This window comes from Pristis pectinata, chromosome 21 (genome assembly GCF_009764475.1).
Source record: "Pristis pectinata isolate sPriPec2 chromosome 21, sPriPec2.1.pri, whole genome shotgun sequence".
NCBI lineage: Eukaryota > Metazoa > Chordata > Chondrichthyes > Rhinopristiformes > Pristidae > Pristis > Pristis pectinata.
Genome location: NC_067425.1, coordinates 5,393,121 through 5,418,732, shown reverse-complemented (window position 1 = coordinate 5,418,732; position 25,612 = coordinate 5,393,121). Strand labels below are relative to the sequence as shown.

At 42.0% G+C, this 25,612-nt stretch overlaps 1 protein-coding gene across 1 annotated transcript in view; it reads left to right on the top strand.

Moving 5' to 3' along the window:
• The first annotated feature begins 712 nt into the window (after positions 1-712).
• The window catches only part of cltca (clathrin, heavy chain a (Hc)), a 67,280-nt gene continuing 42,380 nt past the window's right edge, over positions 713-25,612 (top strand). The window contains exons 1-5 of the mRNA XM_052035196.1: positions 713-851; positions 952-1,124; positions 20,236-20,443; positions 24,396-24,664; positions 25,131-25,292. Coding sequence (XP_051891156.1) covers positions 1,083-1,124; positions 20,236-20,443; positions 24,396-24,664; positions 25,131-25,292 — 681 coding nt within the window. The 5' untranslated portion in view covers positions 713-851; positions 952-1,082. The remainder of the gene's footprint in view (positions 852-951; positions 1,125-20,235; positions 20,444-24,395; positions 24,665-25,130; positions 25,293-25,612) is intronic.

Below are 25,612 nucleotides of genomic sequence, written 5' to 3'. Positions count from 1 at the left end.
TCGACGTACTATTACTAAATAAGGATTAACTGGTCACTTTTTGCCTTTCATGTTTAAACTGTTTGCAAAATTCTAACGACAGCACTTCAAAGTATTTTTATTTTGCAAGACGTCTTTGTTTCTTTGAGTTGCAAAATAATACACAGGTCACAAAGTTGACCTACAGCATCTGTCCTGCCACTGACGTTTTTATTTCCAGCCTCAAGATGAATTTTGCAAAGCAGGAGAAGCAAATGTGCAGCGGATAAAAATCTGTGCAAGCAAAATATTCATGTTTGGAATGAAACTCTCCCCGGGGTAGCGGTGCAGGCGGCCGGGGAGAGGACGGTGCAGCCCCCGGGCTCTGCAGCAGCCTCGACCTCCACCTCCCAATGAATGAAACGAGCCGCAGGGGAAGGGGGGGGGGCAAAAAAACCCGGAAGCGCCGTCGGAAGTGGCGTCAATCACGTGCCAATGATGTGGCAAGAACCCTGACATCGAAACCTCCGCCGAACAAAATAGATCCTCCCCCTCAAACCCCGGGGACTCGGCGAGGGAGGAAGCAAAAAAAAAACAAAACCAGCGGCAGCGTCACGGGAGTAAGTGAGCGGGGGTTACGTTGGAATGAATTGGGGCGGGGGGGGGGTTTAGTGGCGCTCCCTCCTTCCCCCTCCCAGTGCTGGAGGCCAGGCTGGCGGCGGTTCACCCCCCCCGGCGGGGCGGGGCGGGGCGGGGTGTAGCGCTCCGCCGCGCCGTTTCCGGTTGGCCGCCATTGCGGGTTGGGCGCTGCGCTGCGGCTCGTCGCCCCGGACGGTCGATCAGGAGACGGAGGGAGCGCCGCGCCGAGCCGAGGGAGCGCCGCCGGCCCACAGGTGAGGCTCCCCCATCCCCCGGGTGGCTGGGCTGAGGGGACGGGCGCCGGTGGTCGGCCTGCCGTGTAACCTGCCTGTCGATTTTCTCCCCCTCCCTCAGGTTCCTCACCGACCGACCGACCGCCCGCCCGCCCCCTCCCCGGAGCCCGGACACCGACCGACCGCCGACTGAGCCCGGAGCCCGGACACCGACCGACCGCCCGGAGCCCGGACACCGACCGACCGCCCGCCATGGCGCAGATTCTGCCCATCCGCTTCCAGGAGCACCTGCAGGTAAGGTTAGGCCCGGTCCGGCCCGGCCGCGCCCCTCCGCCTGGGCCCCGGCCCCCCCCCCCCCCCGCCCAATGGGGGCCGCGGCCCGGCTCTCGGGGGGGAGGGGGGTTCGGGTGTCCGGCGGGGAGCCCCGCTGCCCAGTCAACCTGTCAGCCGCCTCCCTCCGGGGCCTGTGTCTGAATCCACCCCGGGGGAGGGGTGGAGGGTGTGGTGGGGGGGTGGGGGAGCCGGTTCAACCTTCAGCTGCGGCGGGGCCACAATGTCACCCGCAGGAGGGAAGGTTTGTGTTTCAGCCCCTTTTGGGTTTTATTTCCTCCCCGACCCGACTACTCCGCCGGGGGTGGGGTGGGGGGGGGGAAGCACAGGGTTCGGTCGGGGGGTGGGGTGGGGTGGGGAAGCACAGGGTTCGGTCGGGGGGGGGGGGGTGGGGAAGGGCTCTCGCCCGCGGGGCTCCAGTTGTGCCGCTGCCTTAAAAAAAACACATTTCTCGCCCACTTGAAACACTTCACAGCCGTCTGTGTCAAGCTGTTTCACATTGAAACAAATACATTCCTCAAACTTGAATTGCCTGCATCAATCCGAAGTTGGAGTCATTACAAATGAATTATAAACGGGTTGATGGCTGTAGGTTTTGAGCTACTGACATCTCGTGTTAATTTAATGTCATGACTTTGGTTATTTTTTTGGAGGCTAAAAAGATTATAAAGTATTCCTGTTTTCGTTCTCCCGTTGTCTACAATTTCTTGTTAATTGAGAAGGAATGAGCTGAAATGTTGGTGGAGCTCGGTGTCTGAAGAATACTTTGACTTGCCTGGTGAATGGGAATTGGAGGCAGGAGTTAGTCGTGTGACCTTTCAAACCTGTTCGGCCATTCATTGATCATGTCTGGCTGACCTTCTACCTTGGATGTTTTCCTGCTCTCTTCCACTTTAACATGCAGAAACCTATTGATTTGGTTCTAAGCCTCTGTTGAGTATGGTGGGGGGGGGGGGGGGGGAGTTCTTAAACCTATCTTCTAAATGAAGAAACTTCATCTCAGTTGTGAATGCCTCGTTCTGGGCTTCAGCCAGATGACACATCCTGCATCTATGCTATTGAACTGAGATTCACAGTTCAATGAAGTCAATTCCCTATTTTCAACCATGGGCCCAGTTTATTTGATCTCTCCTTGTTGGCAAACCTGCCCATTCCTAGAGCCAAACCAATGGACTTTCATTAGACTCTCAATGTCCTTTAATACCAAAACTACATACGATGCTCCAAGTGTGGTCTTGCCAAGGCCCTACTTAGTTGCGGTAAGATGTCTTTAACAAATCCCTGTTTAATAGAGAGAAACATACCATTTTCTTTCCCAGTAGCTAACTTACCTGCATGTTAATTTTAAGTGATTTGTGTGCAAGCACACCTCGATCCCTTTGAACACCTACGCAAATCAGTTTGTCAAAACTTTTAAGGTAGCAACTTAAAGAAAAATTACTTTAGTGAAACCTAAATATTAAACTGCTGATAGAATAATGATCTGCCTTGCAGTACTATGGTTGTAAATGCTAGTTGCAGGGTTTCTTTGACGCGTAACCACCAAATGTAATAGAAGAATTGCTTTAATCGCCTGATAAACTAGTGATTTTGGACAACATTTGTTTTTTTAATTTGTTCCTGCAACTAAAATGCATGCCATTGTGTATTTGGCTTGGTGGTGGCTGTGGCGGTAGTTGAGTTGTGACAAGGATTTGACATTGAATTTGTCTCGAAGTGAAATTCTCAGTTGCCTGTTAGCCCACAGACTACTTCCACCTGTAAGTAGGAGGCAATATGTCACTTCTCAATTTGAGAATTGGGTAATGGTATGTTTGTTTTTGTGTGTGTGGGTGGGTGAGATTAAATTGGATATTGCAGTAAAACTCCTGTCTGGCACATTTAGGACTTTAGTGCTAGACTTTTTTGAATTATTGGATGTTGATCTGTATAACATCCCCAAAGCTTTAATATCCTTTCTAGATGTTAAGCAGTATTTCCAGTGAACTGGTTAAAATTAAAGGGATCTGGGCTCTGGTGAGCACAAAGGAGGAAAAACATTTGCTGATGAACCAGATGCTTAAACCAATGGAATTTCCAAATAGTGGATTATTGGTGTTCTGTTGTACCATGGAACAGAACCGCTACACTGAAGTGTGATTTCTTCCCAGAAATGCTGATGTCAGGTGTATGTTTCCAGTACTTGAATCATAAGCATTTTTGTAAATGGTTAGTCAGATTTCAACTCCATGTCACACTTCATTGAGCCAGTAGTGCTCCACATGATGAACCTGATTTCCTATCGTTGAAATGGTGCTAATGTCATGTTAACTGGAAACTAAACAACCCAAAGTGCAAGTTGTTGATTCCACTCTTGTTACGGAATGAACCTTGCAATAAACCCAGTTTAGCACTGAACCTTCCCTACCCCAGGTGGGTAGTCATTCCCTGGGGTTCCCACTCATTTGTGCTGTTCCTTATGACTGTCTCCAATTTAAAATTGACTGAGGTCTTCAAATCAAAACCTGACTCGACCTGCTTTAGTGATGGAAGGTTTCATTGAATATCCATTTTGGGTGGAAACCCGGAGAAAGCTGTTTGTCTCCCAGATGCTGGGACGCACAAGCTCTTCACTGGCATTTTGTAGGATGGTAACTGGTGCAGTATTGACTGATCATTCCTGCCTGTGATATGTGATAGCATTTGGTATTCAGGTACTTGTAAGGCAGAGCTATTGCACACCACTTTCAAATCTGTTTTGTTAAATAATGAAATGCAACCTTCCAGATTCTTAGGTTGGGATGTTTTTAAAAACTGTTTTAACTTCTGCTTCTTTTCCATCCTGATGGTTATTCCCCATTCTTGCCTGGCTGAAATGGAAACCAGTTTGTAGTCCCCTTTCTCGTGCAGGTTATACATTACCCTTTCACTCAAGTAAGATGCACACGCACGTCACCACAATTGGGCTTTTGTGTAGTTTGTATAATTTGCACAGGTCATCAGTTCCTGATTTGATGGTTATGAAACTTCATTGTTGTGAACTTCAATCTTATTCCGGTTAGTCACAGCTGGAAGTTTCTGGGGTTGTCCTTAAAGATGTTTTTATCTATTTGTGGGTGCAACTGACTTAAAATTTGCAAAGTTCAAGTGCAACCAAACTGCTGCTTCAGGTGGTCTCTAAGTCTGTTTAACGTTGTTACCTGTATTGATCCCAACATTTTTAATGTAGCCTTCACTAAATTTCTTCAGACCAGGACTTGGCAAAATGGTTGGGCCTCATCAACATCTGTTCCTCTAGCTGGTGCCATCTACTGAACGGGATACTATTCATAAAACTGACATTATCAAAACTTAACCACAACACTTCCACACCCCAATGGGTTGGGTTTTCCAAATACCAAAGATGTGCTGGTTGGTAGGTTAATTGGCTACTGTAGATTATCTACAGCTGGGTGACTGAATTAGGAATTGAACTTGTGGATCTTATGGGGAAATGGACAGGGGAATGGACTGCTGATACTCAATGGGCTGAACATCAGAGGAAATGTCACAGCAAATCACTCTCACAGCAAATCACTCTCACAGCAAATCACTCTCACAGCAAATCACTCTCACAGACTGGCATTGGCTCTTACTGTTCAAAAATGACTAAAGTAACTTGCTCACTGTATAGTTTTTGCTTAAACATAAAACCTCATTGTATTTGAATCTGTTTAATTGACAGCTGTAAGTATGTGGTTAATATGTATCTTCAGATTTTCAACAATAGCTTCTGAATGGTCGTGTTACTCTATTAAATGACATCCTATCAATTAGCACGTTCAGTTGTATTGTAGTTGAATCATGTTGAGCTACTGATCTTTAATACTTTGCTATATTTACCTGAACTCCATGAACATAGGTGAATGTAATTTTACTGCTTCAAATTGTTATAACAGAATTAAATTGTAACTAACATATCTTTGCATATGTGGGTGGTGTAGGAATGTTTCCACGGAGTAACAAATGTTGCTTTTGGTGGCTGACAACTAAGTTGTGGTTGATGTTCCTTTTGGAGCTAAATATTGGAAACAGCCAGCTTATCTGCCGAAAAACATTCTCTACTCTTAGCTGTTGGTTTCATAACTTCACCTTATTGACATTGTTGGGACCCCTGTAGGAGATAATCCGTAAACCTTGGTACGTACTATTTCAACTGCTTCAACTGTTTCGTGAGCCTGACTAATTTTTCCGTCCTGCCTCATTGGACTAAGGTTCAACCTTACAAATTCATACTGACATCTGCTTGGCACCCGCCCAGATTTCAATGCCATTCCACAGTGGTACTGGAACCTTTATGGTGATGGGTTGGGAAGAGCACCACCTTAAAACTAGACTGTCAGGCACTGTCAACTGTGGGTGGAGTCATCCATAGTCCTGTCAGGCCTTGTCGTAGCCCACGAGAGCTTTAGAAGCAAAACGTTCTGAAGGACTGCTAAAAGGGCCCATTCCCCCCTCTACCTCGCTTTCCCTGAGTCGTCATGTGACTTCACAAAGCTGCTTGAATCTTCAACCTTTCCACTTTTGCTTTTTATAACTTGTATTTTGATCACTTTCCTGCTGGTTGGGTATTATGGGGAAATTGGTATTGTAGGAAACTTCAGCCCTGCTCAGGCAATTAAGGCCTTTGTAGGCCCAGTTGCAACTTCCACCTGATTTTTTTTTTGATTCTTAATTGCATCATCACCTTAAACTAAAATGAGGGTGCTGGAGGTTGATCTGTGCAGCCCACTAAATGACGAAATGGTGGACTATTTTCCTTGTTTTTTTTGAATGCTACTACTTGCTCTGAGCAGATTGTATGTGCGTGACTTGTTTAAATGGATTTCCCTGTCTTGATTTTCGAGTGTATTTTAGTAATATGTGCTTGGGATTTGAGCGTTGAGCTTCCTTGTTAAATTCGGAGCACAGAGGATCAAACTGCAGAGTGATTTATCAACACTTATTCTGCCACTGCTTTTGAATTTTAGTTACCTCAAACATATCTGATTTCAACCTAAAACTGGCCACTTTTCAAACCGACTACTTCTCATTTTCAGTCAAAAATCCTCAACTTGGACGGACTGTTTCAAATTAAAAGTGCAATATCAATGTTTACAGCTGTGGCTTTAATTCATCAGCTATTGTTGTTTTTATGACTGCCTCTTTATATTGGTAGTGAGCAGTAGCAGCATTAGTGTTTTAACTTTATGCTAGTTTCCTTGGCAGCTGGTAACTTGGAAATCAAACCATGGTGTTCACAGAATTGGAATAAACTAGTTTCTTCATCAACAAAAGACACATCTGTAGTGGCTTTATACTAGTGCAGTATCATCACTGAGCATCAGCTGCCTGCACATAGATGAATATCTTCAGCTCCCCTTTGCAGCATTGCATGTATTGGACTAACTGGACTCTTTGCTTTTGGCTCTAAATTTCAAGGCTTGTTATATTTTGAACACCAGGGTGTCCATTAACAGTATGGATATTATCAAGTGACCCAAAGAGTGAAACAAGCTAGTCCAGGCATGCATTTGCAGGATCTATGGAGACTTGATGTACTGTGCACATTTTAAAGCACCAGAGCACTTGCCGTAGAACATTGGGTTAGCGTTGTAACTTGTATAAAAATCAGTGCTATTAACTTGCATCTCTGTATAGAACTGAACTGTTGCATTTACTTTTAAGCAAAAGGAATGTTGTGCCAGGACTATTGATTAAACCATTTTATTCCTGGGTATGCAAAATGAAATGGTCACCTCCATGATTTAACTTGCATGACGTGAGATTTGGTAATATAGCTGGGTGTTTGAGGCAAATTGCCACAAAGCACTTGAGAGGCTAAGGTCTGTTAAATAAAAATTTCTTGGCTTAATGACTTGCAGATTCTGCATTTAAATGCTATTAAGGAGGTGAAATGATATCAGTTTTGCTTTTTGCAGTATTTTTCTCTCAAGGTAGATGGTGGACACACAAGTGCTTGAAATAACATGGCTAAATTGAAATAACCCCTGATGGGTCTGATGCTTGACAAAACTGGCATGCTTGCAGGGTTGAATGGAGTCTAATTCTACTTTGGAATGCTGCCTGCCAGGTGGTTGAAGGCTATTGTACAGCCTGGTGTATCAAATGTTGGATTGCTCCACCTCAGCTTTGACCACCCCAGTTCTGTCCTATCTGAAACAAGATGGAACTTTAGCACCATCCTAGTGCCTTGGCCTTCAGCATGACTCAGCCGTTTTCTCATTGAATCAATATGAGGGCACCTCCTTCAAAAAGAACCAGGTTCATCCATATTCTACACTTGAGTAGCTATTTTCCTCTTGGGAAAGTTTCAGCTGCCTCCCCACAGGATGTAGATTGGCATATTTCATGAACTGGACATGACTGTGCTTGAATACACTGGCACTTTCAGTAGATGTAGCATCTAACTTGCTTCACCCAACTCGAATATCATAATTCAGGGGACATGCTGTTGATTTTTGACCAGCCACAGAGTTAACCCCTTTCCATTAACATCTCTGACTTGACGTGCACTGTGTGTTACATTTTGAGCACCAACTCTAGCCCACATCAAGGATTGATTGCATTATTGATGATGCATGGTTTAATAAAGTGGCTGATGTCCACCAGCATTTGACTTTAAATTGTATTGGGTCTAGTTTGGTTTTGTTTACAACTAAAGATTTCTTAGTGCAGTCCTCTAACCGTAGGGTAGTTAAAAGCCACCTTGAAGGATGAACACATTATATACATAGTGCCTTAAAGTTGAAATGGCATGGAAGTTCTGCAATACATTAGGGTTGGAGATTGACACTTTATAGTGCAAACTCTTCTAATGGAAGACGTGAGCCAGTGGAGTTTCAAATCTCTTAGTTAACTCGAATCCCTATAACTTCCTGGGATGTCACATCTGAAGATGGAATTGAAGGAGTTTCCAGTTTAAACTGGTTTAACGTTGAACCCAATTTGTTTTTGTAAATATTTTCAGAATATGGATATAATTGGCAAAGCTAGTATTTATTTTGTGAACATTGCCCTTGAGCCAATGTAGCAGTTATGATAAAACTGCATGACTTCCTGAGTAATGTTAAAATAATGTAGCAGTTATGATAAGACTGCATGACTTCCTGAGTAATGTTAAAAGGCTGTTGAGACCACCACATTATTGTGGGTGTAAGGCAGAGCAGACAAGGTCAGCGGGTTTCTTATTGTGAAGAACATTGAATGAGGTGGGTAGTTTTGTAGTTCCCTTTACCCAAATTGGAATTCCATCATATTTTGAACTCCATCTCCTGATTTAAGTCCAGGCTTCAGTGTGATGTTGAGTGACTTAAATTCTATCAGCAGCCAACCCCACACAAACCTCTTCCTGGATTTGCAAACATGTAGTCATTAGTTTGTCAGCTGCCACTGCATGGTATCCCAGGTTGTACTTTGCACTTCATCTGGTAATTGGAAAGGAAGCCAAGAGCTGCAGGTGCATTTGGATTTAAGTTTTTATTCTTCAAGATTTTAGTCAATTTCTTGTTCGTTTCTTAACGTATGGGATGTCCATAGGAGCTACTTTACATTGGGTATTTCCAAGTTCACTGAATAGTAAATGTATGTGTGCCACCAGTGAAGTTTCTTGGTTTCCCTGTGTCATGGCCCACATCTCCAGCTTTGATCAGATTGCTGTAACTTGTGCATTCCACTTAATCTTGAGTTTTTCTTGCTGCCTTCAGTTTGGGTGTTTTACAATTGGCTGGACTGCTGTCACCCTGACAAAAGTAACAGGAATAATTTAAAACGGCACTGTACCTATCACTTTACTAAAGGTTGGCAAAAAGCAGTTTGGAGCCACCTATTTTTATGTACGGTGATACGGTTACCAGTTGTCCAGTTCACTTGTTTTGCCCACTTCCCATGGGACTAAAGTTATGTTTTCAGTAACTAACTGAAATGATAGATTTCACAAATGAATAGTGTATAAACCCTCGATTGTGAAGCATTTTGAAGTGCTGCTTTTTAAAGTAAATAATTAGGGTACGACAGTTGCCCGGAGAATAGCTGCCTCAATTCACAATTGCAAACGTCCTGTACTTCACCTGTTGCCTACCCACAGGCAACATCTCATTACTGCAGAGAACTCTTGATAGTAGCTTTCATACAAACAAAATGAACATAAATGGGTGAACTGTGGATTTGAGTAGTCTCTTGCTGATGGACCAGTGTTTGTAAACCTCAAGGATGACTTGAATCAATCCCTTGGGTACAGTGGCAGTCTTCACTTCAGTACTCTGCAATTAAAACTTTTTTTAAAAATGTGCTTTAAGCATTCCCAGCACTGCCTGCTTGTACCTCAATTTAAAATTGACCAAATTTCAGTTTTGTAAAATTTATATTCCAGTTGTGTATTTGTCAGGTTTGTGCAGTCCAGTGGGGGATGATCCATTGCTTGTAGTGTAGGACTGGGATCATGATTTTGCACAGACTGGTTTCGATCATGTACTAGGGAACAAGTTTGGTGCATGTTTTACATTGTTGCAACTTGCACTTGTGTAGTGTAGCTTTTCTAGTAACTAAGTAACCGTTTTGGATCTAATGAATAAACCTTTTTTTTTAAACAAAGGGCCACATGTCATACATGTGTTTTTGCTGGCATTGAGTTTTTATGTGTACCGTGTTGAGCGCAAGTTGTCTTTTTCCTGCAAAGATTGATTATCATAGGTATAATGTGCGAATGTGGTGGCAATCCTAGTGCAAGAAACATAATGAATTGATCTGCATCTTGTAACACAAGATTAGTTGGGTGAATCTCTCCTGAATGCTTATGGCCCTGCTAGTATTTTCTTTCACTTGAACGCTGTAGTGCTGGGTGGAGACAGTTTTGGCAAATCCAGCAAGGTTTAGAAATCTGCTGCCATGAGTCTGGAGCTAGCACAGACTTCCATGGAGCCACTGAAGGAGTAACACTGCAGACTTGTATCTGGAGTACAATCTTGGGGTACTGTTTTAATGTGAAATGCTGCTTGTACAGCAGGAAATTTACAAAGGTTGCTGTATATTCATAGTTAACTTTCATCTGGGTTTCAGTTTCTGGCAGTAGCCATGAAGCAGCAGTGCACTGTACTGACTCAAATGGTGTCCCTGAGCAGAGCTATTTTTCTTATACTAGAGGCTTGAGTTACTGGTGTAAGATGTTGATGTTCTAGGGTATAAACTTTACCTGAAATCTGGAGTTAATTTTAATAACTAAGATTGCAACAAGTAGTATGGAATGCTATTGCCTGATGAGAAAGGACAGTTTGTAACAAATCATTAAGCTCCATATGGTCATGGTAATATTCTCGTTTATTCAAGGTACGGTCTTAGCATGCCAATTTGACTTCGGGATGGGTTTCTTCATTGATCTGCCAATAAGAGGCTCGTATTGCCTTGCAGTTGCTGGCTTTGTTCGATCTGTTCTGTAGGGAACGTGTTTACAGTAACTGCTATTGACCTACCATTCAAATTCAAGTGTACAAATAGTAATTTAGGTGAACAACTTGCCCATTGTCCTTCCTGATTAAATATAGTGGTATTATGACTTGATAATGGGTTTAATTTGTGGTTAGTTGGTTTGATCGGCTGCTGGGAAATCAAGTTGCCATTGATATTAATGACCTACCTGGCTCAATGTCCCTGCTATTTTCAGCAATATTTGTGGGGAAGGGGAAGATTTACTCACAGCCTTTGAGTCAGTTTCCATTGAGGTTCATCTGTGCATAGATCTTGACCTGTTGCAACTATAGAACTTCTGGAAAAAAGTGAGGTTGGTTACCCATGAAGTAGTACCTTGGGCTTTTGATAGTAGGAGGAAAATGATTGGAGTGTAACATCACTGATTTGTGAGGGGTGCCATTAAAATTTCAGGTTTTAAAGTGCAGGCAGACTATATTGACATTAGACTGCTCCTTTTGCAACGTGAAGTGCACTAAAACACAGTGACATCTTGGGCCTTGACCTGTCCTTTCCTACAGAATACATTAACTTTACAACAGGAGTCACAGCATGGACATGGGGCCCCTTCGGCTCAGTTTATGCCAAACATAAACCACCCACTCGTACTAATCCTGTGTTGTTTTTGCAAGACACTGCACAGACGTATTCAAGTCCCAGGTGTTGCCAGTACAATTGCTTGCTTGTCTGTCTAGTAGATTGTGTCCATGCAGCTTGTGCAGTTAGAGTGAGGAGACATCTTTGACTTGCTTTCCTCATCTGAACTTTTGAGTTGGTAATTCCTGTCCTGTGAATGCAAACTCCCCGGGAGGTGGTTCTCTGATCACATGAGATTTTGCTGTTTTAATGTACTTATGTTGAAACCTAGAATCCTGCTAGGTTGTAAGAACTAAACTCCAGTTTTGCACCAAAGCAGTTACACTGGAATTGGTGACTTGGTTCCTGTGATGATTGCTGGATACAGTGGTTTTGCATCCTTCCTGGAATGAACTATGCATTCTTTCCACTGGAGCAAATTCCAGGAAAATAGTAAATTGTTCTTCTAGAACTTTGTGCTTTCACTAAACAGTTTTTTTTGGAATCTTTTAAATTGGCTCCTTCAGCAGCGTAGCGACTTGACTGTTTCGTTTTGTTAAGCTTTCTGAAATGTATTGAGGGTGATTAACCATAATGTAACAACATTTTTTCTCACTGCAGTGTTGCACCTCACTTAATTGTGGGAGTGGGGCTAATCTTCAGAACCTGCGCTGACGACATTATGAAACAAAGGCTACCTGAGCCTCTGTAGTTGCCCTGCAGTATGTAGACGGCATGTTTGCATATGCTCAGAAGGTGGGCTCCAAGCCATCAACTAAGTATGAAGATGGGCCTTGTTAAAATCAAATCCTCCACCAACCTACCCTCTTGCTTCTCTTCCTCGTGCACCATGTTACCCTCTGTTTGCACCAAGACTCTGAAATACACCGTCCACCGATATCTCTGGAGTTGCCTTTTCAGCAGACAAACACTGATTCCATGGGTCATTATAGCTGTTGGTTGATTTTGAGGTAAAGTATGTCGAAGATAACTACTCTGATCCTGGCTAAAAACAATCGTTCTATTGGGCAAGTGATCCTCCCCCATGCCTAAGACCTGGACTTGCTATGGCAGTCATATTTGATGCATTAGAAAAGATACCACCAATGTGGTGTACAGTCCTCATTTCACTGGAAGGATTAATAAATTCATGTCGTCAACCTCTCTTCTAGACAAACATCCCCAGCCCTTGGGTTCTAGTTGCTGTGTCAGTTACATTGGGCAGGTTGCATTGCTCACATGCTTGACACCAAACACCTGAAATGGAGCCTCTATTACAGTGTCAGGTGAGACTATTTTACCAGCTAGGTGGAAAGACTTGAGCATGTGCTGGAAGCTTCATTTGAAGTGTAACATCCTCTGACTCCAGAGAATCTCTGGCCCTTGACTCCTCAAATCGGAGGAGCATTTGGGATGGCAGTTAGAATCTCGTGTCCATGCATTTGATGCCCGTGCTCTGCATAAGTGGCAGAGGTGCGCCCACCACCTCACAAACTATCCACCCAGAACTCTTGGCAGTCTGCAGCTCTCTCATTAGCCATCTCAAAGCCCATAAAATGAAACAAATCTGCCTTGATCCTGAGCAGCTGCCCAAGCCTTTCATTCTCCTAACCACAGGTCATAAATTTCACCCCTGAAAACCAGCAAGTGCTTCAGACCTGATTTATTTCAAACCTGAGGTTCCATTAGTTCAAAGAATTCTATTCTGGTTAATATCACAAAGATTTTAACTGATTTAGTTTATTTGCTACATCCTGTGCATAAGCTTCCAGCTTTTTCTGATCCACTGAAAATTGTCCTCTGCGGTCACCTGTAGTTTCTTGTACTTGATGCTGAAGTTGTATTGTGTAGATTGACCCGACCACTGCAAATTTAATGCACAAATGACAATTCACAACCGTGAACTTATCTGCTTGGATTCAAGCTCCCATCTCATTGCTTTTATAGCCTGGATGAGGAAAAGTTAAGGGATGCAGACTTTCGTCCCTGAATGTATTCTCTAACTCCATTTGGCACTCATTTACCTCTTTGCCTGTATCCTGAACTGTTGCATGGAATGTGAGTATTCAAGTGCTATTCAGTTGGATCACCTTAACATTCCTAAACTCTGTTTTGCTTTGTCCCATTTTCCTTCCCAAAAAACCTCAACGCTGACCCCACTCCCTCCGCAGCAAACAATTACCAGCTTGTGCCCAAACAGCATTATATTTCTTCCAATTTGGTTTCTCTCGATTGCATCAACTGGAGTTGGGTTATGAAAGCATTTACAGATACTGCAGAACTGTTTTCAATAAACATTGACTTGTTCATGATATCTGTAGTCTAAACATAACCTTGTCTCAGAGGCAACTGTCCTGAGTGTAATTGCAGTATGTGCTAATTATGGTACAAATTGTTTTGCTGTAACTTAAGGATGTTATCAAGAGCTCCAGTACTTGATGTCTAATGTGATAATGTAGCCACCTTTTTGACTGAATTGCATGCAGTTTGTTCCCAATATCTGAATAGCTTGTCATGGGAAATTAGTTTTACAAGTAGTGCATAAAGGTAATCAAGTTATGCAGCCAGCAATTTACATTGACAAAGGACAGTGCAGAATTGCTTTCATTGTATGATTGGTGGGAGTGTTGCAGAGGCAAACCTCCATTCTGACAAAGCTGCATTGATTGTCATCTCTGAAATAACCTGCGCATGAAACAATTGTGAGTCTAGCTTTATTTAAGTTTTAACAGTAACCTTTTAGCTTCTTGGGGTATTTGGTCATGGTGGGATGAGGGTGGGGGGAGCAGGTGGTTTGTGGTATTTGGTCACTAGGAAAAGGCGACTGGGATGACTGGGTTACTGGAATTAATGGAATGAGCTTGGTATATTGGGTCAAATCCAGTGGATTGACCCAATACACCAAGCTCATTCCATTATACTTTGAGGGTTTTCCTATTAAGTTGGTATCAGTTTACTAGAGGGAAATTTTAATCTTCAACTGATCTTTTATTCAAAGTTGCCCTTGAGGCAAAAATCTCATTAGGTAACTGGCCCTTCTGAAATGGGCTAACAATCCTCACTTGTTCAATGCAGCATTAAAACCTTCATTTTTAAAATGTGCAATTAATACTAGCGTTGACTGTTCCTGTGCATTGCAAGAAACTTGATGAACTAGTTACTTGATTACTGCCTTGGAAGGAAACTGTTACATTGCCAAGTTTTTCCTTGGTGCAGATTGCTTTGAGCAGGTGCCAGTTTCTTGCCTGCGTTCAGCTGGCATTGGTTGCACAACGCTTGGACCTTGCTGGTGGTTCAAGTGCATCAACACATCTTTTTGCAAAATCACCTGTTAAATTTCTGCCAGTTCTTAGTTCCTTGTATGCAAGAATCTTCAAACTGGTGTCTAGTTTCTGATTTTCTTTCTGCACTCTGAAGGTTGTTTGTGTTTGCTATGCTGCACTTGATCTTGGTGTAATTATCCTTCGGTCCTCTTCTCGCCTTTATGGTTTGCATTGATCTCTCCATATAGTTTTGGGAACTTTGGGATTCCTAGCCTACGTGTACTGAATACTTGACCACCAAATTGGCTTGGATTTGGCTGTTGTAGGTTTGTTTTCAACTCCACCCCACGTTTTCAGTGCTTGGTTGTCATAAAGTTTGCTCCCAACATGTTTTAAATGGCCTTTGTGATGACCAACTTTAGTAATGGAGGCCAAGTGCTGATGGCAGAACTTGGTGTCATCAACATATAGTTGTGCAAAATTACTCGTATCAGAGACCTGCGGTGGGGGAGCTTCACTGTGGTGCCACCAGGCTACCTAATTGATTTACAGAAAAATGACAAATTGCCACTTTATTATTGGATAAATCAAATTTGAAATTGTTTCATTTTAAATTCCATTCCAATCTTTGCTTGCCCAAGACTACATTCTCTGAGCCCTAGCAAGATTTTCTTGGCTATTCTCTGGTATAGTTCATACTTATAATACCTCCTTTCCTAAACAGTACTTCAGGCCAAGGTCTGTCAAAGCACCTGATCGTAGTCACGGGACTAAACTTCCAACACTTGCATTTAAGTAAACATTGGCCATGTTGCATGCTCAATTGATAGAGCTATAGACCTGCCTGTGTCTTTTTTATCTTGCATTAGTTTTCAGGATATTGGAATTTTTAGATCTAAAATGGAGACAGATTGCAGATGCTGAAAATCTACAGCAACACACAAAATGCTGGAGGAACTCAGCGGGTCAGGCAGCATCTATGGAGGGAAATGCACAGTCGGTGTTTTGGTTCAAGTCCATCACCCCTTCTCTGCCCTCTCGATCTGCCCATCACCCATACATTCCTCCCTCTGGTCACCCCCCACCTCCCTTTTTGTTTTATTCCATGGTCCTCTGTCTTCTCCTATCAGATTCCATCTTATTTAGCCCTTTGTCACTTCCCACTCTCCCCCCACCTCACCTGCCTATTATTCCCCTCTCGTCTGAATCCACCTTTCACCTGTCAGCTCTTGCTTTCCACCCCACACCCACCCTTTTATACTCGTTATCTCCCCTCTTTCCTTCCAGTCCTCAAAGGGTCTCAACCAGAAATTTTGGTCCATTTCCCTCCATATGCTGCCTGACCTGAGTTCCTCTAGTAGTTTGTGCGTTGCTTTGGATCTTAAATTGCAGCCATGGCTGCAATATTAAATTCTCCAAAGTATAAATGCTTGGTTCAAGTGATTCCATGAAACTAGGTCTATCAGCTTGCTTACTGAAATGTTGAAATTTGGTTGTTTAAGCAGTTTGTCCCTGTGATTTGAGATAATTGAGTTGGCAAATGTCACAAAATGACAAGATGTGTGATTTTTGTCATGAGGTAAGTGCAAAGCAGCAAGGTGTATAACACTTTACCATGAGTAAATGCCAATACTTCCCATTGTGCTTTAAAGTATTATCTATGCTTTTGCTGATCGTTGCCCACATTTAATGTGAGACTAACAATTTAATTGAGTGGAGAGCACTGCTTCATACATATGCAGATTTGTGTATTCACCAATAGCTGAATAGTCTGGCTCCCACAGTACTGCAGTGGCATGGTGTTTTATGGCCAATGTTGGGGGTAATAAATGTCTTAAATGTCATAATTCCTAATATTTGAAGATTGTTTCCTGTTCCTAAGTATGATGGATTACACTGCTTTTAAAGGCCATTTAAACCTGTGGACTACCTGCCTTTAAGTCCTTCCACAAGTCAAATTTTTTTAAAAGTGAAAATACATTTTGTGTTTCTTTTCTTTTTGGTGGAGGGGGGGGGGTTCTTACTGAAGCAGTTACAAGGTAATTTGCAGGGGGGTTTGCCCTTGGGCTGTCTTGAACCAAGGATGTTGTATTTGGGCTTGAAGTGAGAAATTCCTTCCCTGGAAGAGGAGTGGATTTTTCTTTTGGTCTGTACTGAAGGTGACTGGATGTTCAGTTGAAAGAGTTGATTGTCATGTGCACTAGTATGTGTATGCACAGGTACAATGATAAACTTGCAGCAGCATCAGAGGCACATAGCATTGGAGATCAGATATAGCATAGTTGCCAGAATAAAGATCACCCCTCTGTTAGAGCAGTTTGGGTAACAAATTCAGCCCTGTAGAATTTGCTAATAATCTAAAGATGAGGAATAAAAATTTGTCTCATGGGATTTAAGTGTCAGATTTTTTAAATTTTGGCTCATTTTGTGACTCATGCAGATGTGGCTTCACATCAAGGATAATCATGATACTGATGGCTTTCTGAAATGACTCCCTGTAATGCAGGGGTTCCCTGTATGTACAAAATCATGGTTGATCGATTGCTATGTAGTAAGAAATTGTACTGGTGCAAGTGCAGGATAGTGGCAGCAAGGCAAGGGATCACAAATGGCCTGAATGGTAGAGCAGGTGTGAGGGGCTGAAGGCTGAATGGACTCCTACATTTGTATGTTATTTGGTGAGGATATAGAGGGGACGACCAATTTTGAACTGTGTAGGAAGCTCGTGGTTTTGTTAGTTGAAGGGTGAAGTTACTGGATCCCAATTTAAACTGGGTTATTGTTTAATTATTCACTGAGGTGTTGGTTTAACTTTCTGTTGGTATCCTAATTAATTGCAGACTGTTACCCATGGCTACCTTTTGTGTGCTTTTAAATACTAGTTGTTGTTGGGCCTTGTGAATGTCCATTTTAAGTTGTATTGAACAATTGGTACAGCTGACAAATGAAAAGGCCTTCAATCTGTTGAGCATGTGGACCTTAGAGCCATGTCATGGGTATCCACAGGCTTTCAACTAATGTGATGCAGCCACAATGATTCCCGAGCTCGCTTGAGCACCAACATTGCACCAGTGAGTCGAGGAATAACTACAGATACTTGTTTGCAATAGCCCAACTGAAGACCATCGCCTATCCCCCCCTGCTGAAGGATCTCCTTTGGGGCAAGTTTTGACTAATGGGATGGAGCAATGATTTGGTGCTGAACTTGCAGCACTTGTAAACTACAAGCTTGGGCCAATGAAATTGTGCTCTGTTTGCACCTGGAAAGCTATACTTTGAGGAATTTAAAGGAATGATTGCAAGAACTTTCTTAATTACTCCACCATCCTCTCGGTCTCTGCTCTCACCTCCGCCAGCATCAAATGAGTCAAATATCCTGCTGCTTAGAATTTGGGCTCCTGGTCTCGTTACAAATGAAATGCATGTTTTGATTGGGTTCAACTTCATGGAACCTTTTACTTCATGTCCTTGCCATCTGGTGGTTGTGCGTCGTTCCAGCTAGGGTTCTTGATCTCTTCTGATTGTTCGTGCAGGTACCAATCTCAAATCTATGAGAATGGAGCCTATCCACTGGATGTTAATGCAGGATGCTCTTCACTGGAATATGGGCCTCGCTGTTGGGTGTCAGCCATGTTTGATTTAACTTTCTTGGTTCAGGCCCACCTCAGATGAGTGGATAATCTTTTAGTTCTAATGGAGGGTATACAATTATGTCTTTTGAATGAGTCTCCTTGTTTTGAGCAAACAAGGACAAAGTTAACAGTTCTCCAGTGATTTAGCCAACATTTTATCCCTCAACATCTAGTCTCATTTTTGTATTTGCTATCTGTGGAACACTGGAAAATGGACTGCACTTACTGTATTACAAACTTGCATTCTTACCTGTCATTAAACTTCTGAAGTTCTGCAACTATTTCCTGCCATTAGCTGCACTAGTTGAGATGTCCGCATTCGCGTGCTTGTAATTCTATGCAAGTTTTGGACACTAAGATTTGGTATCTGCTTTTAAACAGAGGATTTCAGGGCCCAAGAACCTGATCTGAAGAGTACCTAGATAGGGTATTGATCACTACTTTTTGTTCTAAGTCCTGGATATCTTGGTACACAAAACCCTGAGGAGTGAAGTAGAGCTGAACATAAAATTGAATAGAACCATTATGGGCCATGTTCTAATTTCTCCTGGATTTTACACACGTTGAACTTGCAAATGAGGAATAGCAATTGTGGAACACAGCCTTATTACTATACTTATTCCAGGTTTGAAGACCATTTAAAATTAACTCTCCATTTGAATCCTTTTGGCTTTCTCCAATTAATCTGTAGAATTCTGTTCACTTTGAATAGCCAAAGACACTTCAGTTACAAAATCTTGAAGCATCTGTTACCCCACCTCCCTAATCTGAGGGTTTGTAGCTTTCCATTGTCATTTTTCAGTTGCTGTTTAGCTGTAGATTATGAACAGTGTATCATGTCCACTTTATCACCTGCCAGCAGGATGAGCTCTAGTGCAGATTAATATGGGTAGGTTTAACTTGTGGCTCAATTTTAATCGTTTAAACTTGCAAGTTTTGGCAGGCATGCTAGTGTAGCGGTTAGCGTAACGCTATTACAGTGCCAGCGACCTGGGTTCAATTCGGGCCGCTGTCAGTAAGGAGTTTGTATATTCTCCCCGTGACTGCTTGGGTTTCCTCTGGATGCTCCGGTTTCCTGCCACATTCCAGAGATGTACAGGTTAGAAAGTTGACGGCACGCTATGTTGGGGCTGGAAGCGTGGCGACACTTGTGAGCTGCCCCGGAACACACTATGCAAAAAGATGCATTTCACTGTGTTTTGATGTACACGTGACTAATAAAGATCTCATCTTAGCTTTTAGCTCCTATTGTCCACTTTCTCCTACATTTCAACATTTGTTCCTAATTCCCTCTGCCTCGTCTGATTATTTTTTTTAAAAACAAGAACTAATTCTTCCCCTTTCTGGTGGAGGTGGTTTCGTGGGGACATTCTCCTTGCACGTTGTGTCATTTCACTAATGTATTCTCGAGCCAGGCTCTTTCTTGAGGGTCCTTGCTACCTAATCGGTATGTGATGGGCAAAATTCTTTCCCTGCAGCATTTTCCTTGAGTGGCAGAGCTAATTGGTTTATTATTGTCATGTGTACTGGGGTACTGCGGGAAAAATTTTGTTTTGCATGCCATCCATAAGATCATTTCATTACATGCAGGTAGTACAAGGGAAAACAGTAATAATAAAGCATTACAGTTACAAAGAAAGTGCAGGCAGACAATAAGGTGCAAGGTCATAAGGTAGACTGAGGTCAAGAGCCAAAGGGGATGTGCCAAATTTCTTTAGCCTCCTGAGGAAGTAGAGGTGCTGGTTTGCTTTCTTGGCCACGGTGTCTACACGGTTGGACCAGCTATTTTGTTTTGCGGCCATTGAGGAAAAGGTTGTTGTCGTGACACCACGTCACTAGGCTCTCCATCTCCTCCTTGTACTCCAACTCATTTGAGATTCGGCCCACTGCTGTGTATTGTCAAAATACCAGGTCATTAGTGTATGTCTGTTTGCAGGGTGAAAGCCAACTAATACTTTAATCCTGTTTCTTCAATGAGGACATGTTCCTATACTTCAAGCAGAACTTGGTTAGCCACTTCTATTTCGTGCATCAAGGTGAAATGTTATGTTATGAACTTTTTTTCCATGGTCCTTGTTGATAAATGTATTGAATGTTGACTCATTAAAACTTTTCTGGTTTCAGCTCCAAAATCTGGGCATTAATCCTGCTAATATTGGGTTCAGCACCCTTACTATGGAATCTGACAAGTTCATCTGCATTCGGGAAAAAGTTGGCGAGCAAGCCCAGGTGGTTATCATTGATATGAATGAACCCAACAATCCCATTCGCCGTCCAATCTCAGCCGATAGTGCCATTATGAACCCAGCCAGCAAGGTTATCGCATTAAAAGGTAAGGTTTTTATTTTCTATGGCTTGGTTAGCAGGTCCTAATTAATTCTGGTTTCCCTAATGATGCCTATCAGTATTGATAGGCCAAGTTGTAGGACTACAGATTTTGTCTAAGATTTGAAGTATGGGCTTGCACCATCAATCACATCACTGCATTGGCAATTCACTGCAAACTTGTGCTGGTCAACAAATTACTGCAAAGAATAGCAATGCCAGTTTAATCCTCCATCCCACTCTGACCCATCTGTTCGTCACATGTCAATGTTATATTTAGGCCCAAAACCAGGTTTGAAGAGCACCTTTATTTTCGATCTGGGCATGTTGCAGCCTTACTGGCCCTGTATCAAATTCTAAAACTTTGGGTAATTGTCAGTCAGAACTGACTTCAGCAAGTCGTCCATTTTATACTGACTTCTCTTTTTTTTAAACCATAGCTTGACCTGCCTTGGTAAACCTCTTTTTCCACCACCCCCCCCCCCCCACCCCGATGCTGCCTCCATGCTGAATTTCCAGCAGTTTGTTTTAGTCCGTTGCTTGCCCTCTGCAAGAAGTCTTCAATGACTGGTCGTCTGCCTCCTTCACATGCACCAGAAGCTGATTACACCTTCTCTGCAGCAATGGAATATGCTGTTTTTAAAGAGCAAGTAAGCTGAAGGCCACTTGCAAGGCATTATCAGATTATACGCCTGGAATGATTATAAATGCTATTAGTTGCAATCCTTCCTTGGACTGGTGCTTGTAGTTGTTAGCCCTTTTGGCACAGGATCAGAATAAAATTTGTCATTTTGTCATTCTTAAGTACCCCATCCATTCAAGTTGGGGTTGTCCTTGAAGTCATATTGCAAAGAACAGATGATAAAAAGCTGCATCTTTAAATGGTGTTGATTGTACTAAATCTCCGTTACACTTTCAAATACAGTGTATTGTAATTCTTTCCTGAAATCCATACAGTTTGTAATGCAGGGACTTGGGGCTTTAACCCTTGATGACTGTAAACAGTTAACTGTAAAGCATCAAACCACTAACAGTAATTCAGATCTGGGTTTGGTTGCCTCTTGGTTAACTTTTATGGTACTTTGAGCCATTCTGAATTTTAACTGGAATCAAACTGAACAACTATTTGAATATTTTGGCAATCCAACCACTATTGGTTTTCAGACTTTTGAGCTCAAGCAGTAATGGAAAAATTGCATTTAGTCATTAGGCTACTTCTGGGTGAGGGAAATGGGACTTGCTGCTTCTAATCTAGTAGGTGTAAGAAGAAAAAAATCGTCTTCCGTGAAGAAAATTGGCTATTAACATTTTGGGCTTGGTTTCTTGGTCTCAAACTGGCTAGAAACAGAACCTATAATTGAAAGCCTAACTTTTTGTATTGCTTAATTGCAAAACAGTTCCTGTTGGTTTTAACATTGGTTAAACTTGTCCAAATTTTATCTATTATTGCAAGCACTAAACTTTTTTTTAGTACTTTCATCACTGTCAACATTAACTTTATTTTAAAAATGATGCAAAACTGGGCTTCCCAAGATTACAGTTGTAACTGGTTCATGAATTTTTTGGAAGGAAATAATGCTAACACTTCCATTCTAAATGTAGTTGATTCAAGTTTTTAGTTTTATTGCCCCCTTGGCAACAGTTGGCATGTTTTTAAATTGGAATGAAAATTCCAGGTAAGCCTATGCTTGTAGCAAGACTAGAAGCAAAAATCTTAGAGGTACTGCAGATGAGTAGCAGCATGGAGCCTTTTCGCAATGGCAAGTCAGTCGCTCTGTACACTTCAAGCTCGTCGAACCCTTGAGTAGATTGTAGGAGGAAAATTATTTCTGACCTGTGTACTTATAACAAGTGCAGTTGAAACCATTTTGCGCACAATTCACTGTTCCCATTAAACATGGCATGCTAGTAAAATGTGTTGCTCCTAGTAGCAAATTGTATATCTAGATTTTGTAGTTAGCTCTAATGCAGAATTTTAGTTCAGCTTGTTAATGCAGGAACACAATTAAAACGTCTGTCAAATTAGTGTCTTGCAGAGTATAGCACAGCATTGGAATAAGAACTGGAGAGTTGTGCATAAGGCAACCCAGCCATTGCCATTAAAATCTACTATCCTTGTGCTACACGCACATTTTCAAGTTTGAAATTGGATCCTCCATGCTGTAGATATAGATCTCCACTGTGTAAGAATAAAGTGCAGCTAGCTATAACCTTTTAATGTCACCTTAAAAAAAGGAACAAGTTAGTTGCATTTTAACTTTTTTTGGTTGAACTTAAATATTCAAATTTAAGACTGGCTTTAAAATCTATCAGTCTTGTGCAAAATATTTCGTGTGATGGGAACTGGAATTGAAGCCGAAGTTCTTGTTTCTTTGGCAGCTTCCCCTGATGCCACCTCACTTAATTTGTGCTTTGACAGCACAAGCATGAAAGGTGCACTTGTGGCACATGTATCCTCCTAGTGCTTTGTGTCATGTTATATGTATGCCATATCATTCAACATGTTAATCTAAGAACACTTGAGCTTTTATGATGCTTCATATCTGAAGGTTTTTACTGATTCAACTACTTGCATTCTTTTTACTGCTTGCTTTTGTATAAGCAGATGGTGAGTTATTTTAAATCTAAACTCCTGATACTGGTCCTGTTTATAAAAACTTAACCTCCTTATTGGATCTTGACCAACTTCACATTTCAGAATTGAGATTCTGAAATGTTGTGCTAGCTGCTGAAGCACTGAATTTGTGCTTCATTTTCAAAAGTGACCAGCTTGGACTCCAGAATTTGTAGCTTGAACATGTCTTTTAACACTTTGGCATGATTAGTGCATTACTCAACCTGGGCCAACAGCAGTTTGAATTTCTACCTGTGCAGGGGATAATATGTAGAGCTTGAGGACTTGTCCAGAATTGAATTGAGTAAACTGCACACTAAACTTGAAATAAAACACTGTCTGGGTAAGATTTTTGAATGAAAATTATTTGGTTGTACTGGTAATAGACAGCCAGAATTGTAAGTTTAATTTCAAACTTTTTTTTTTGGAGCCCACCAGCATGACTTTCGGGCATCTTTGTTAGCTTTGAATTCTAAAGTATAAGTGCATAAATGTGAGTTGCACTGCATGAACCGGACCAGAACAGAGCTTTTGAGTCTAAGTTTTGCATCTTGATTGGCATAGTGTTGTGTATCACTGAACATTTGGGATGGGAACAAACAAAATTGGAAGTTTCCCTCTATTTGGCCACTAATGCATTTGTAGAACTGGGAGGAATTTTCTAATAGCCTTTTGACCACTATTGAATAAACATGTTACTTTAAGCAATTAATGTCTTTTGTTTGGATTTTGAATGTGTGGGTGGAATTCCGAATTAGTGTTGAATTGTGGATGAGTTTTGGGTTGGGATAACTTCACAAAGTAATTTAAGGTTCTGGGAATGTATGGGTTTATAATCTTGTAACCTTGGTCCATATCAGTTTCTTGCAAGTAGAAGAACTGTAGCCTCATTCCAAGTGCTAGCTGTAGTTGTTCCCATCCTTGAGTGCTGTGGTTTGTTCTAGAAATGCATACAGATGAATGTCTGGTTTAGGCCTGCCACCATTCACATGTAATGCAATTTTGTAAAAGGTAAATCTTTTTACAACAATACAATAATACTACGTTGCTCAAATGCCTTTATTTCCCACCTCATGTCTTTGGTACAAGCTTTATAACAGACGACTAGTCGGTCCTGGAGATTCTTCACGTAAACTGCCAACCAATTTGAAACTAAAATTTAACTTCCAGCATCAGCTAATATCATTTAGTTCAAGAATGTGCAGCTGACCTAGAGGTAACAGATTGTGGCATTAAGTTAAAAGGCCAGAGGGGGGACGTGTGGAGAGCAGAATAAAGATTGTTGAGCAATTTGGCAGTATCTTGGTCTTGAGTTTGGATTAATTATTCATTCAAATTCCTGCAGCTGGGAAAACACTGCAAATATTTAATATTGAAATGAAAAGTAAGATGAAGGCTCACACTATGGTGGATGACGTCACTTTCTGGAAGTGGATCTCTCTGAACACGATTGCCCTGGTGACTGACACTGCTGTCTACCACTGGAGTATGGAGGGAGAGTCTCAGCCAATGAAGGTCTTTGACAGACACTCCAGTCTAGCAGGCTGCCAGATCATCAATTATCGTACTGATGCCAAGCAGAAGTGGTTACTGCTTATTGGTATCTCTGCTCAGGTATGTAGTCTTTAAGCAAGACGCTGCTATCTTCTATACCAGGCATAATTCTAACTTCCATGAGCAGGCTTGTTGAAAGTTCATTTAATTTTCCCTTAATTTTTAGGGTGAGGTTGGTGGTAGTGCAATACTTGGTGTAAATTTGTATTTAAGCCCATTGTAGTGTTACTTTAATGAATAGCATTGATTTAAACCACATAGGCAGAGACTGGGAGAAAAATGAAGGACTAGGGAGAGGTTGCTGTCATGATGTGATGGAAAATGCACAAGTAGGGCTCTCGTAAGCTGGGTTTTATACTTCTGTAAGGAAGTCCCTGTGTGGTGTTTGTAGTTCATTTAAATTTGTTAATCTAACTCTGGAGGCATGTTCACACAGGACAGCAAGGCCTTGATGCATGTGCTAGTCTTCATCAAATTTGTTTGGGGGCATAAACAGTTGGAAAGTTGTTTTTTTCTCTATTAACAGCAAAACCGAGTAGTGGGTGCAATGCAGCTCTACTCTCTGGATAGGAAAGTATCTCAGCCGATTGAAGGACATGCAGCAGCCTTTGCACAGTTCAAGATGGAAGGGAATGCGGAGGAGTCAACACTGTTCTGCTTTGCTGTTAGAGGCCAGGCGGGAGGGAAGGTGAGTACATTGCATGAAGTAGTGCGGTTTAGTCTTGTTTCCAAAGCATAATAGTCTTTGCCCAGCTAACTGGGTAGTTGCCCTTGTTTCAGGTACTTTGACTGTGCCTCTGAAGCCTAGATGTGCTAAAGGAGGCTGGCAAGAAATTCATTAGCAGCTTAAAAACCAACTTTTAGTGTTTCTTGCCCCCACCCCTCCCCATGGTTGGCTACCCCACCGGCAGTTTCAATTTTCTTGGGGTGGAGGTAGTGTAATATTTAACACTAGGCACTCTTGTCCATGCAGAGAACAGGGTCAAAATTTTCAACTGCAAGTTTCTT